Source organism: Gopherus flavomarginatus, chromosome 10 (assembly GCF_025201925.1).
Source record: "Gopherus flavomarginatus isolate rGopFla2 chromosome 10, rGopFla2.mat.asm, whole genome shotgun sequence".
In the NCBI taxonomy this organism is placed as follows: domain Eukaryota; kingdom Metazoa; phylum Chordata; order Testudines; family Testudinidae; genus Gopherus; species Gopherus flavomarginatus.
In genome coordinates this window covers 79,617,012-79,630,153 of record NC_066626.1, presented here as the reverse complement: position 1 = coordinate 79,630,153, position 13,142 = coordinate 79,617,012, and the positions used below count along the sequence as shown (strand labels likewise).

At 52.7% G+C, this 13,142-nt stretch overlaps 1 protein-coding gene across 11 annotated transcripts in view; it reads left to right on the top strand.

Moving 5' to 3' along the window:
• Positions 1 to 13,142, top strand: part of TNS1 (tensin 1) — a 280,050-nt gene that overhangs the window by 242,209 nt on the left and 24,699 nt on the right. For all 11 annotated transcript variants that reach the window (XM_050916920.1, XM_050916918.1, XM_050916921.1 and 8 more), the window contains 2 exons: positions 8,648 to 8,831; positions 12,034 to 12,755. In XM_050916920.1, coding sequence (XP_050772877.1) covers positions 8,648 to 8,831; positions 12,034 to 12,755 — 906 coding nt within the window. The remainder of the gene's footprint in view (positions 1 to 8,647; positions 8,832 to 12,033; positions 12,756 to 13,142) is intronic.

Sequence of the window (13,142 nt, the reverse complement as noted above, 5' to 3'; positions counted from 1 at the left end):
GACTCCTGGTCCTACCCACCAGGCCGGACTGCCACATCCTGGTTGTGGAACTGTTGGAGAACCATTGACTTTCAGTAGGGCTTAGAGCTGTGCATGGGCTGTCATCATAGAATCATAGAATATCAGGATTGGAAGGGACCTCAGGAGGGATCTAGTCCAACCCCCTGCTCAAAGCAGGACCAATCCCCAACTAAATCATCCCAGCCAGGGCTTTGTCAAGCCTGACCTTAAAAACCTCTAAGGAAGGAGATTCCACCACCTCCCTAGGGAACCCATTCCAGTGCTTCACCACTCTTTGAGTGAAAAAGTTTTTCCTAATAGCCAACCTAGACCTCCCTCACTGCAACTTGAGACCATTGTTCCTTGTTCTGTCATCTGCCACCACTGAGAACAGTCTAGATCCATCCTCTTTGGAACCCCCTTTCAGGTAGTTGGGGCAAGGCTAGATGGTTACAGTAAAGTAGTGAGGAACAGATATGTTAGCCCCAGGCTAAACAAATCCCTGGTACCATGGTAACCAAATGGCAGTTGCTCCAGGTTAATCAAGACACCTGGGGCCAATTAAGATCCTTCTAGGAGGCAGTGGCGATAGCTACATTGATTGGGCCACCTGAAGCCAATCAAGGGCTGTCTGGAACTAGTTAAAAGCCTCCAGTTAGTCAGTGAGGTGTGGGTGTCAGGAGTTATATGAGGGAGTTGTGCTATTGGAGGAATGAAGCAGTACAAAGCCATATCAGGTGCAAGGAAGGAGGCCCTGAGGTAACGGTGAAGGAGATATTGAGTGGGGGCTGCTGTGGGGAAGTGGCCCAGGGAATTGCACACATCCTATTTCCAAAAAGTCAACTACCATAGCTGCTAATTTTAGGGTCCCTGGGCTGGAGTCTGGAATATAGGGTGGGCCTGGCCTCCCCTTCTCCTCTCTGATTAATTACTGAGACTGGGAGACAACAGAGACTGTGTGAGGGAGGGTTGCTTCTCCTCCCCTCCCTTGTTGGCTCATGATGAAAATGGCTCAGTAAGCTGTGACCCTTGTCTCTAGAGAGAGAAGGGCTATGTGGAGGATCACAGTGAGCCTCTGAGGCTAGCAAAATCCACCAGGAAATGTGGGACCCACGGAGTAGAGGACAGAACTTTGTCACAGGGCTAACCTCCCCATGCCAGCTTCCCTCCTGCTGGTCTCAGGAGCCATGGCACTGAAGACTGCAGCATGAGCTTCAGGTTTTCAAAGAGCTCATTTCCAATTTAGGTACCAAAATAAAGGGCCACATTTTCTTAACTGCTAAGCCCCCAGGAGCTCCCATTGTGACCATAGCGATAGATTTCACAGAGGTCAGGTCTCAGAGACTCCTAAGTCATTGAGATGGTTTTGTGACTGATACCCTAAGGCCATAAGACTCCCAAGCTCTGTGCTTTTGCTGACTCGAGGGGAGTGTGGGGGAGTCTGGCCCTGCACCCCTCTTCCTGGGACCCACAGTGACTCTTAGCCAGCCAGTAAAACAGAAGGTTTATTGGACAACAGGAACACAGGTCTTGCAGGCACAGTCAGGACCCCTCCACCGAGTCCTTCTGGGCTTTCAGGGTGCTTGGATCCTAGCTAGGATACCCTGAATTCCGCCCACCCAGCCCCAAGCCCAAACTCCAACTGCTTCCCTCCTGCCACTCCCTTCCTTTGTCCCCTTCCCGGGCAAAGGTGTTTGACCTTTCCCCTCCCTTACCTAGCTCAGGTTACAGGCCCTGGCATCGTCCATCCCCTAAAGTCCTCCCCTGCTCTCCCATCCCCACACAGACAGTCCCCACTGCATCACAGAGTGAAAATATAAGTAGAGACACAGAGCTAAGGTTCATGAGTTTCAGATGCCGTGACGTGCTTTAGAACAGGTTCACTTGCGGAGCAGTTTGTGCTTTCGGTGGCTGCTGCCTCTCCGAGCGGAATGACAAACACTGTTAAACAAGAATGTGCCAGTGTTTATAGGTAGGGGACATTAGCTTCAAACGAAGCATAAGCAAGTGCATTGTGGATACAGAAGTTAAGAGCTTGGAATCCACACGCCTACACAATCTGTCTCTGTGCTGCAGCCAGATGGTGAGGTTGTGTCTGAGATGGTACCGTCCTTCAGAATCTCTATTTTTCAGTCACTTCCGAGTTACTCCTAGGGCTGACTTTTCTGCATGTATTTTGGTCCTGTCTGAACCTGTCTGGGGAGTTTCATAAGAATCTGTCCATTTTTGCAGCACTCAAAGCAGTATTGGCAACCTCTCATGATTTCACCACAAATTCTATTGTGGTGTTTGCCTTAAAGACCCAGCTCTTGGAGTCAGGAGATTGCAGGACAATTTCAGCTTTAATTAAAAAACAAAGTTTCTCGTCCTCGTGGCTTCAGAGAAAAGCCTAAAAATGTGGCAAGAGCTGGTTGCAATTTTTTTTATTGTTCAAAATGTTTTTCAACAAGAACATGACATTTTGGTCTGTGTGGCATATTCTGTGGCTAATACCATTTTTCAACCATTCCCCTCCCCCCTTTTTCATTTTAAAAAAAAGGAAATATGTTTGGCCCAAAAGAGAATATTTTGGGAGTTTGGCTGAATTTTTTTCAGCCAGAAATAGACAAATGTTTGATTTTTCAGGTTTTTGGTGGTTTGACATAACCCCAAAATCCTTTTGAAGAAAAATTTGGATGAAAATGAAAACTTTTTTGTTTTTATCAAAATTGTTTTGCAGACCAGGTTTAAATGTGACCTTTACAGTTCAAAACCAGAAGGAAAATGAAAAAAGACATGAGATATTTTTAAAATAATACATTTTGAGTTCTTTTAAAGCCAATTTCATGTATTTTAGAGTCTGACTCATGCGTTTTGAACACTTTGGGCTGGCAATACTGCCTGGCCATTACAACATTTCACCCATTTTCTGCATGAGTCAGATAATTTGAAAAGTGTTGTGTTTTAAAACCTAGCATGTTCTGGCTCCTGAAAGAGGACCAATGCTTTTGCCACGAGGAGGAAATTAGCTGAGCGAGTTGAATTTTTTTGAAAGAATTTTTTTTTGATAAAAAAATGCCCTTCCCCGCCTAACACAATGTTTTTTGATCTTGTCAATATGTTGTGGGTTTTGTGCCTTTTTTCCATGTACTTTTTTCCTAACACTTTTGTAAAAAGTTTCTGTTTCCCCAAAACCAATTTTCAGCAGATGAAACATTTTGGTGACATTTTCAATAGTGCTTTTCATAAAAGGGAGGGGAAAAATGCACCTGCAAATTTGGGAAATGGAAAAATGTCTGTTTTTTAACTCAGTGCAAAAATGCAAAAATAATGAAGTTTTGAAATTTTTCACAATTTTTCTCCCAACTACGTTTAGACTGAACGTTCTAGCCACGGAAGAATTGCATGTCACTTAGCCTATGGAAGGCTGCATGGTGTAGTGATTGAGCACCCAGTTATCAGCTAGAAATCACTGAGTTTTACTCCTGGATCAGATCCTGGTTCACTGTGCGGCCTTGAGAAACAACGTAACCATACTTTGATTCATTTTCCAGCTTTAAAACGGGGAGGAAGTTTATCAGGGTGTTTCAACAATTTGTTAACCACTATGCTTTGAAAAACAACCACCATGTCTTATACATTGTGTCCCTGGAGGGTGGAACGAGGGTGCGATTCCCAGATATTGGAGGGTATAAATGTTCTTGCCGCTCCCAGCAATCCTGGCCAATGTAGAGGGGTGGGGGATCTGGACAGGAAAGCTCTTCGTAAGCAGAGATCTTGGTCAGTAGCACGCAGTAGGCTTTGTACGTTTAATCAGCGTGAACATCTGTTCTCTATCCTCTTTTGGCACCTGCAACTCTTCTTAACTGTCCAGCTTGTTCTGTGCTTTGTGCAAAGCCAAGGGATGGTCTAACAGATGTGCACCCTGGGATGGATGCATCCTGGCACTCGCAGAAAGGTGCACCTGGAGGGTCAGTAGCTGCGCAGCTGGAACGGTGAGAATGAGCCCATCGGAATGTGATTGTTTTCATCGGATGTGTAAAGCTAAGCAGGGTTTAGCTCGACACTATGGAAGCTATACCTGGGTTCCTTTCCACATGTACATGGCAATGGGGTTTTTTCATGACATGATCCTGCTAGATAATGGGATAGAGAATAGAATAGAAAGAAACTGCAGTTTTTTCTACACTACTCCTCTAGTCAGAAGGACACACACACACACCCCTTTTGAAGTCGGCTTCCACTTTTGCAAGGTACAGTTAATTATGAGCACAAAATCACAGGTGCAGATTTTCAGTTTCTAATTTACTGGATGTTCCTCCAGATCTGACTAGCTGAATGCTGAATATCTGAACGTCTACCTGCAACGTCAGAGAATGGAGTGAGGGCCCTTTAAAAATAATATCCTGTATGTATCAGGGTGTATTGCTGGCATTTTTAGGGTTATAACAAGCTCTGCTTGGGGTAGATTTCCACCCACCCTCAATTGTTCATGTGTCTCTTCCTTTGTTCTTATGATGTCATCTATAGAGCCTTCCAGAAAAATCAGAATAGACAAGATCTACATTTTTAATCTAAAAAATATGCCGAACTCTCTTTTCTGCCCCCAAACTTGGCACACCCACCTCCTCTCTTCTTTGCCATGACCCAGATTTTCCTTGTGTCACTAGACACTCTGCATGAAGAGAAGACGCTGGCATTCTGCAGCCCTTTTTCCTGAAGGCTGACTCATGCACTTGGACTGGCTAATTTTGGTCAGGGCAGGGAGTGGGATTTAATTACTGAAGCAGGGGAAGGTGTATTACCCCCATTCCGCAGGTCACCCTAAGCAGCACTTTGGCCCTAGGCCGAGCCAACCCAAGTGCTGGGTTCGGCCGAAATGCTGAAGCCACCTGGAATGTTCTGTATGAAAAGATTAGCCCAGCTCCCTTCAGACGTCAGCTCCTGCCCCAACTGATTATGCAGGGCAAGGCAGGGCTGAACCGAGAGGTTATACCCAAAGGGCTTGACTCATACATTCCCCACTCCCATCTCTGAAAAAAACTGGGCACTTGCTTGGGTTTTTAGCGCAGGGACACACAGGCCCTGAAAGGAAAAGAGAGAGGCTCTGCCTTACTGCCAGTGTTCCTGCGCCCTAAAGGGTAATGAGCACTAGGTGTGGTACATGCAGCCTCTACCCCAAAGAGCTCACAGGCTACAGGTGATCAGACAAATAGACCAGGGCCGGGGTGGGAGGAGACTGGGTAACAGAATAATAGGGGCTGCTCACCAGTCTTATGAGAGGAGACTCAAAGAGCTTGGCTTGTTTAGCCTAACCAAACAAAGGCTGAGGGGAGAGATGATCGCTCTTTATAAATATATCAGAGGGATAAATACCAGGGACGGAGAGGAATTATTTAAGCTCATTACCAGTGTGAACACAAGAACAAATGGATATAAACTGGCCATCAGGAAGTTTAGATCTGAAATTAGACAAAGGTTTCTAACCTAGAAGCAGGGCTTCTCTGGCCTTTTCATTCTGTGGGCCACTGTATCAAAGACCCTTCTGCCCTCTTACGATTCACTGGAAGAGCCAGTCTCACGTAGGTGAGGTCAAGGCTCAGATAACCCCAGAGATCTTTGGCATCGCTAGTGCAGTGGGCGGCGTATGCAACACATGGCTGGAAGTAAAACAGACCTCTCTGGAAGGAGGAGTAGCTCAGTGGTTTGCGCTTTGCCCTTCTAAACCCAGGGTTGTGAGGTAAATCCTTAAGGGGGCCATTTAGGGACCTGGGGCAAAAATCTGTCTGGGTATTAGTCCTGCTTTGAGCAGGGAGTTGGACTAGATGACCTCGTGAGCTCCATTTTAACCCTGATATCCTATGAACCATCAGAGGAGTGACATTTTGGAACAGCCTTCCAAGGGGAGCAGTGGGGGCAAAAGACATAACTGGCTTTAAGACTGACCTTGATAAGTTTACAGAGGGGATGGTATGATAGCCTGATTTTTGGCAATTAATTGATCTTTTATTATTAGCAGTAAATATGCCCAATGGTCTGTGATGGGATGTTAGATGCGGTGGGATCTGAGTTACTACAGAGAATTCTTTCCTGGGTATCTGGCTGGTGAGTCTTGCCCACACACTCAGGGTTTGGCCATATTTGGGGTCAGGAAGGAATTTTCCTCCAGGACAGATTGGCAGAGGCCCTGGAGGTTTTTCTCCTTCCTTTGCAATGTGGGGCACGAGTCACTTGCTGGAGGATTCTCTGCACCTTGAGGTCTTTAAACCACAATTTGATGACTTCAATAGCTCGGACATAGGTTAGAGGTTTGTTACAGGAGTGGGTGGGTGAGATTCTGTGACCTGCATTGTGCAGGAGGTCAGACTAGATGATCATAATGGTCCCTTCTGACCTTAAAGTCTATGAGTCTATGATTCTTAGCCACTCAGGAGCCGTGCTGACACTAACTAATCACCATAGAGCTCTGTTTTATTTCCAGCTGTGTGTTGGGTACACTGCCCACTGCACTAGAGATGCCAGAGATCTCTGAGGTTATCTTAGCCCCGACCTCACTTACGCAGGACTGGATCTTCCAGTGAATTGTAGGAGGGGAGAAGGGTCCGGGGAGGAGGGGATCTCTGCTGCGGTGGTCCACAGAATGAAAAGGCCAGAAAAGCCCTGCTCCTAGACATGAGGCTTTGCAAGACAAGGAGGCAAGGCCAGCTGATGAGTGAATCTCAGGTCTTTGCGGGCAGTGCCACTCACGTCATATGGGTCTCTGGTATAACACCCTCCCCCCACCTCGTTTCGTTCAGGAGGAGTCCTAAATTCACGCTGGGTGCTGGCCGGGAGTACTGGGAGGGCAGGTCGGTAACAGCACAGCTGTGCCATGCCTGAGCCGCCTGTGGGCTGTGTGGAGACGGGGCTAGCACTGACGAGGATGGGCGGGAGAGGGGGTGTATTATCCTGAGCCTCCTGGAGTCGCTCATGCATTCAGACCAGGCCACTGTGCAGCCCTGCCGCCCGGGCGAAGGCAGGGTCAGGGTGGGAGGTAGGACAGCCATGGAGGCAGGGCCCAGTGGAGCATGAGAATGGGGTGCCTCTGTTAGGAAAGGCAGGAACAATCCCAGGGCTCATTTGCCTGGGTGCGGAGGTGGAGGGAAGGGAGGCAGGCAAGAACTGGGTGTCTGTACCTGGGGGGACTGTGGCCAAAGGGGGAGCCGGGCAGGGGTGGGAGGAGATGGCTCTGCTGCTGTCCAGGAACGGGCGCCAGGCCTCGCTTCCCACCAGGCATGGGGCGGTTAGTCGGCTCGCTCCGAATGCGCCCGGCAGCTGGCGTAAATGAGCGTTGCTCCACTGAGGTCAGCGTCATGCTGCTTTACACCCACTGGGGAGCTGACGTCGCGGACATTGCCGATAGCCTGGGCGGGCACGGTGCCCTTGACGGCAGCTCACCCGGCTTGCAGTGGGGGCGACCTGGGCCAGTGGTTGCTCAGCGAGTTTGTGGCTCACAGGCTCAAAAGAGAGGGGCCGGGCGAGGGTTGTCACCCTGCACTGGCCGATCGGAAAGCCGTTTAGTTCTGTCGGATTCCATCCCCTCCGGCATCGAGGGGACCGGCTCTGCCATCCTTCCTGCCACGCAGCGATGGGGTGGGAAGGATGGGAAGCTGTAGCAAGGTTTCTCCCCTCATCATGGGGAGTTACCTTTGTTTGAGAGGATGGAGGTGGGCCGCTGGAGATGGTTGCCCTGCAGCCGTCCCGCGGATTGCAGGGAAATGCGTGTTGCGCAGTGCCCGGCCAAACAGCCCAGACCTGGGCTCATGGCTCCACACAATGGCAAGTTTCAGTTCTCGAGACGATCGTTGCTGCTTCTTGGGATTCAGAGAAGCCACCTCACTTCACCCTAAGCATGCACCAGTGCACCCCAAGGGACTGTCCATTTGTCTGCCATGGGCACCTCGTGTGACTGATTTCTCCAGCCTGTGCTGGGCATGCTGCGGAAATCAACGCAGTCCCGGCCCTGCTGAGTCCCTATCTCATTTTAGAGGAAGATGGGATGGGGGTTACTTCTGACCAGGCATGCAGTGACTCTGCTTAGCCAGCTGCACGGCTGGTGGGTGTGATTCAAAAGGATCTATTTTAAAGGATGACGAGGACTGACTTCTCCTGGGCACGGTGGTGCCTACAATGTGTAACAGGCACGAAGCTGTGTTGCACAAGACTCATGTAGGGAGGAATGACAGGGGAAGATGATTCGGGGGGGCTGGGGGCTGCTTCACAATCCTGAGGCTAATCTGACATTGCAGTGCTGTGACCCAGCCTACGGGACATCCATGGCCTCTCGCGGGGCCCCATTCTGAGTTCCTGCAATGCCCGTTGGCTTCATCAGGATTGCCCGCTTTCAGCAGCAGCCCGGAAGAGCTTTGCAATGCATAGGCTGCCCCCCTGATGCATCTGTTTTGGCAACACTATAGCTGTGGGGGTGGTTGGGGGGGAATTTAATTCATTGCTTGGGGAGGGGGATGATGGGAATGCAGTGGATTTCTCAGATCAGCTGTCAGGGCCAGATGACATTCAGACCCTGGCTGTGATCGGCCCCGATCCTGGGTGGCAGCCAGAGGGCACGTGGATGCTGACCTCCCCGGGTCAGTTGCCAGCTTCACCCTTCCTTTCTTTTCACCTCCAGGGCCCAGGAGCTATGTGGAGTCGGTGGCTCGCAAGGCGGCGGCGGGGGGTGGGGGGGCTCCCCAGAGTCCCCCAACTCCGCAGACCTACAGCACTGAGATGCCGATGAGGAATGGGGCCTTCATGAACTCATTCACCTCTCCCAGCCCCATCTCCACCAGCAGCCCCATTCACAGCATGGACGGGTAAGGAGAACTGGGGACCAGCTGTGACCAGACACTGTAGCGCTGGGTTTAACTCCAGGAGTGCTTTGCCCTGCAGCCCTCCCTCACCTGAACACGCCCATCGATGACTTGGGTCCCATGGAGAAGGGCCGTGCTGCAGTCAGTTTGCAGCTGTGCATTCTCATGCTTCAGGGTGTCAACTGTCACCACAGGGGTCAGGAAGGTCATGCAGACCATAACAGCTGTGAGACAGGTGCATTGTGGGCTTTGGTCTGGTGCAGCGGCTGCCATGTGCCACCGATGGGGATAAGCCACATGCTTATCTCCAACTTGGGAGTCTCGGACCCTCTGGTGGCATTGCTGCATTTGGCTGCCGAGGGACCGATAGTGTCTCCCTGAGCTCATGTTAGAGCAGCAGGGCAGAAAACACAAGGGGAAGGAATCGGGGGCTGAACGGGGCAATTTTCAAAGCCTTCAAGTGTCCATTAAACCTGGGTTTTTCAAAGGAATTTAAAGGAATTAGGTGCTGTGATCCCATTGAATTCCATCGGGTCCTTTGGAAATCCCAGCCTATGTGTGTGCAAGAGAGCAAGGGTTGGTTTGTAGGACAGTCGGGGGGAGTGTATGCAGGTGGTTGTGTCTGAGGGGACATGGGTGGGTGTGGGAGGGTTGTGTCTGGGGGGGATGTGTGTGTGTGGCGGGGAGAGGTTGTGTCGGGGGGGACATGGGTGAGGGTGTGGGGGGGACATGGGGGTGTGTGTAGGTAGTTGCGTAGGGGGGACATGGGTGGGAGTATGGGGGGGACATGGAGGTGTGTGTAGGTAGTTGTGTCTGGGGAGACATGGATATGTGTGTGTGGGGTGGTTGTGTGTGTGTGTGTGTGTACGGCTTTTCTGTGTGTATTAGAGAGTTCCTGTGGTTGTGTTGGTGTGACGGTGGTTGTGTGTGTGAGAGGGTGTGGGTGGTCGAAGAGAGGCTGGGTGTGTGCGAGACAGTGTGGGGTGGGTTTGCGTGTAGCTGGCTGTGTGTAGGGTGAACATGGGTTTGTGTGGTTGTGTGTGCATTTGGGAGGTGGGGGCTGTGTGCATGAGGGGCGCGCATATGCACACATGTAGGGTTAAATGTGCATGTGTGTGCATGCATGTAGGGTTGTGTGTGTGTATGTGTACATGTAGGATTGTGTGTGTGTGTGAGGGTGTGTGCACACATGTAGGATTGTGTGTGAGTGAGGTGTTCTCCCGCCATGCACAAAGCCCCTTTCCGATTTACCCCACAGTCTCCCTCTGAAGCCAGTGAGATCTGGAGGTGCCCAGCGCCAGGCCATTGTGCAGGATCAGGTCCCAAGCGACTGACCGACTCCTGCACACCCGGTGTTTCCCCTTAGTGCCTGCTGGACTCATTGTGAACCACGGGGGGCTGGCTGCCCACAGGGCCGCTCCGTGTGGTTTTGACCAAGGACACGCTCAGGCACGCAGCTGCAGTGGTGGGTCAGTCACTGCTCAGGCCCGGGTGACCAGTCAGTCGGCGTTGGGTGTCCCGGGCATCAGGGGCACCTAGGAGACAAAAGCCCAAGGCCCTGACCACCAGGGGGCACTGAAACTGCCACGGCATTTTCCTCTTTTTGCTCCAAGGTTCTGCAGATTCTGCCTCTAATTCAGGGGTGAGAAAACTACGGCCCGCGAGCCGCATCCGGCCCGTCAGCTGTTCTAATCTGGGGAATGGGGTCTGGGGCTTGCCCTGCTCTGCATGGCTTCCAAAAGCAGCAGCGTGTCTCCCCTCCGGCTCCTATGCGTAGGGGCAGCCAGAGGGTTCCATGTGCTGCCCCCTCACCAAGCACCACCCCCGCAGCTCCTGTTGGCTGGGAACCATGGCCAGTGGGAGCTGCAGGGGCGGCGCCTGCAGATGGGGCAGCACACAGAGCCACCTGGCCGCACCTCCGCATAGGAGCCGGCCGGAAGGGAGACATGCTGCTGCTTCCAGGAGCTTCTTGAGGTAAACTCAGCCCAGAGCCTGCACCCCTGAGTGCCCCCGCTGTGCCCCAACCCCAGCCCAGAGACCCCTCATCCCCAGCACCACTCCAGAGCCCTCACCTCCATCTGGAGTCCTCACCCCCTCCTGCACCCCAGCCCCAATTTTGTGAGCATTCATAGCCCTCCATATAATTTCCATACCTTGATGTGGCCCTTGGGCCAAAACATTTGCCGACCCCCGATCTAATTCTTTCTGCGGTTCAGTCATCCTTCCTGAGCTGCGCGGTATTATGAATTTCTTTGGAAGGTGTCACCATCACCTGGGCATCAGTCCCACCACGTAGGGCTCAGAGGGACGAGCAGCCTCCTGTGCTCTCTCTTCCCTCCCTCTACAGGCTGAGCTGTTTGTTTACTGTAGACAGAGTCAGCGACCAGTGGTATGTAGGCATCAGCCTCCCTGCTGGAAGCACCCTGCCCTTGTAGGAGAAGGTTCTGTAGAAGGTTATGTGCTGCTGCTGCCGAATCCTTCCCCAGAGGTGCAAAATGGCTGCATTTCAGTACTGCATATAGGTGTGGATCATTTGTTTCAGCGTGATCCAGTAGACAGGGCGCTGGGAATGGAAGTCAGGGGAACTGAGTCGCTGCTTCACCTGGCCAGGTCACTTGGCCGCTCTGTGCCTCAGTTTCCCTATCTCTAGAAGGAAACAAAGTTTCAAAGCTTCCCACCTAAGCTCCCGAGCCGGTAAATGGCTGCTTTGCTTTTACCTGTGTTTCCAGCCAGCCGCTGGGTATTCCAGAAGGCAGGTCTGGTGTGGGCATGCACCGACAGCAGTTTGCAGCTAGACTCTAAACTGGGACGCTGGAAAATGGGGCCTTGGCACAAGCATCTGGGGCCCAACGTAGCCAATTCCACAGCAAAGGGAGGGTGATCTTGTGGCTTGGAGAATGAAGTGGGGGCTTTGGAGGTCTGGGTTTGATTCCTGGCTCTGCTACAGATTTCCTGGGTGGCCTTGGGCAAGTCACTCACACCCTGATCCTCAATGATATTGAGGCACCTAACTCCCCCTGAAATCAATGGGCCTTTAAGGATCTGAGTCTTGCTCTCCCAGTGCCTCAGGTGGGCTAATCACCTACACGAGGTGCCCTGAGGCTACGGTGATGGGCACCAGAGGGAGGCCAGTTACTGACTCAGGCAGCAGTGAGCCTGGTGTGGAGCGCTGTGAGCTGAGCTTTTCTCTTCCTGCCTTTCCCAGGGTGTCGATCCGCAGCTACCCGTCTGAGAGCAGTGGCCACAGCACCGCCTCACCTCCGCGGCCCTCGGCCGAGTCCAGCTTCCAGGCGCCGTCGGCACACAGCAGCTACCAAAACGCCTCGCCGGCGTCCTTCAGCCAGGGGGGCTACGCGAGCCCTGAGTACCCCGACGGCCGAGCCGGCGCTAGGCCGCAGCCCCAGGTCAGCGTGGTGGGTGTTCACGTCCTGCCGGGCAGCCCCCACACCCTTCACAGGACAGTGGCCACCAACACGCCGCCAAGCCCCGGTTTCGGGCGAAGAGCACTCGATCCCGGCACAGCGGCTGCTCCCGGGAGCCCCAGCCTGGGCAGGCACATCATGTACGGCTATTCCGCCCCAGAGGAGCAGCGTCCCACGCTGTCCCGGCAGAGCAGCGCCTCGGGGTACCAGCCCCCCTCCACCCCGTCATTCCCCGTCTCCCCGGCCTACTATCCCGGCCTGAGCAGCCCGCAGTCCTCCTCCCCGGACTCCGCCACCTACCGGCAGGGCAGCCCCACGCCGCAGCCGGTGCTGCCCGAGAAAAGGAGGATGTCGGCCGGGGAGCGGTCCAACAGCTTGCCTAACTACGCCACGGTGAATGGCAAGATGTCCTCACCTATCTCCAGCGGCATGTCCAGCCCCAGCAGCGGGAGCAGCGTGGCCTACCCACACACCCTGCCTGACTTCTCCAAACTCTCGCTGCCAGGTAAGGGCTTGCCAATCGCGGAGTGGGAACCCTAGAGTGTTGGGCAGATGCCTGGGGGCAGGCGAGGCGGAGGCCTGTGGTACTGGAGGCCACCCTCTCTCCAGAGGCGAAGTGCTCTCCAGCCAGACCGCGCTGTCCTCACAGCCTGCTTCAGAGCGGACTGCCCTGAGGGCATCTCCCCCACCAGAAGGCCTCCCCTGAATGATCAAATGGATCTTGGGCTTTCCCTCAGCCAGGCATTGGATGGCACCTGCCATCAGTAATGGATCTGAGCCTGGGTATAAATCCCGTGGTCCTGGCTCAGTTCTCACACAGTCCTCCCTCGGGCAGAGCTCCTGTTAGCTGAGTAAGTACATTAGGGTTGGGATCCTGGAAAGTGTCTGATGT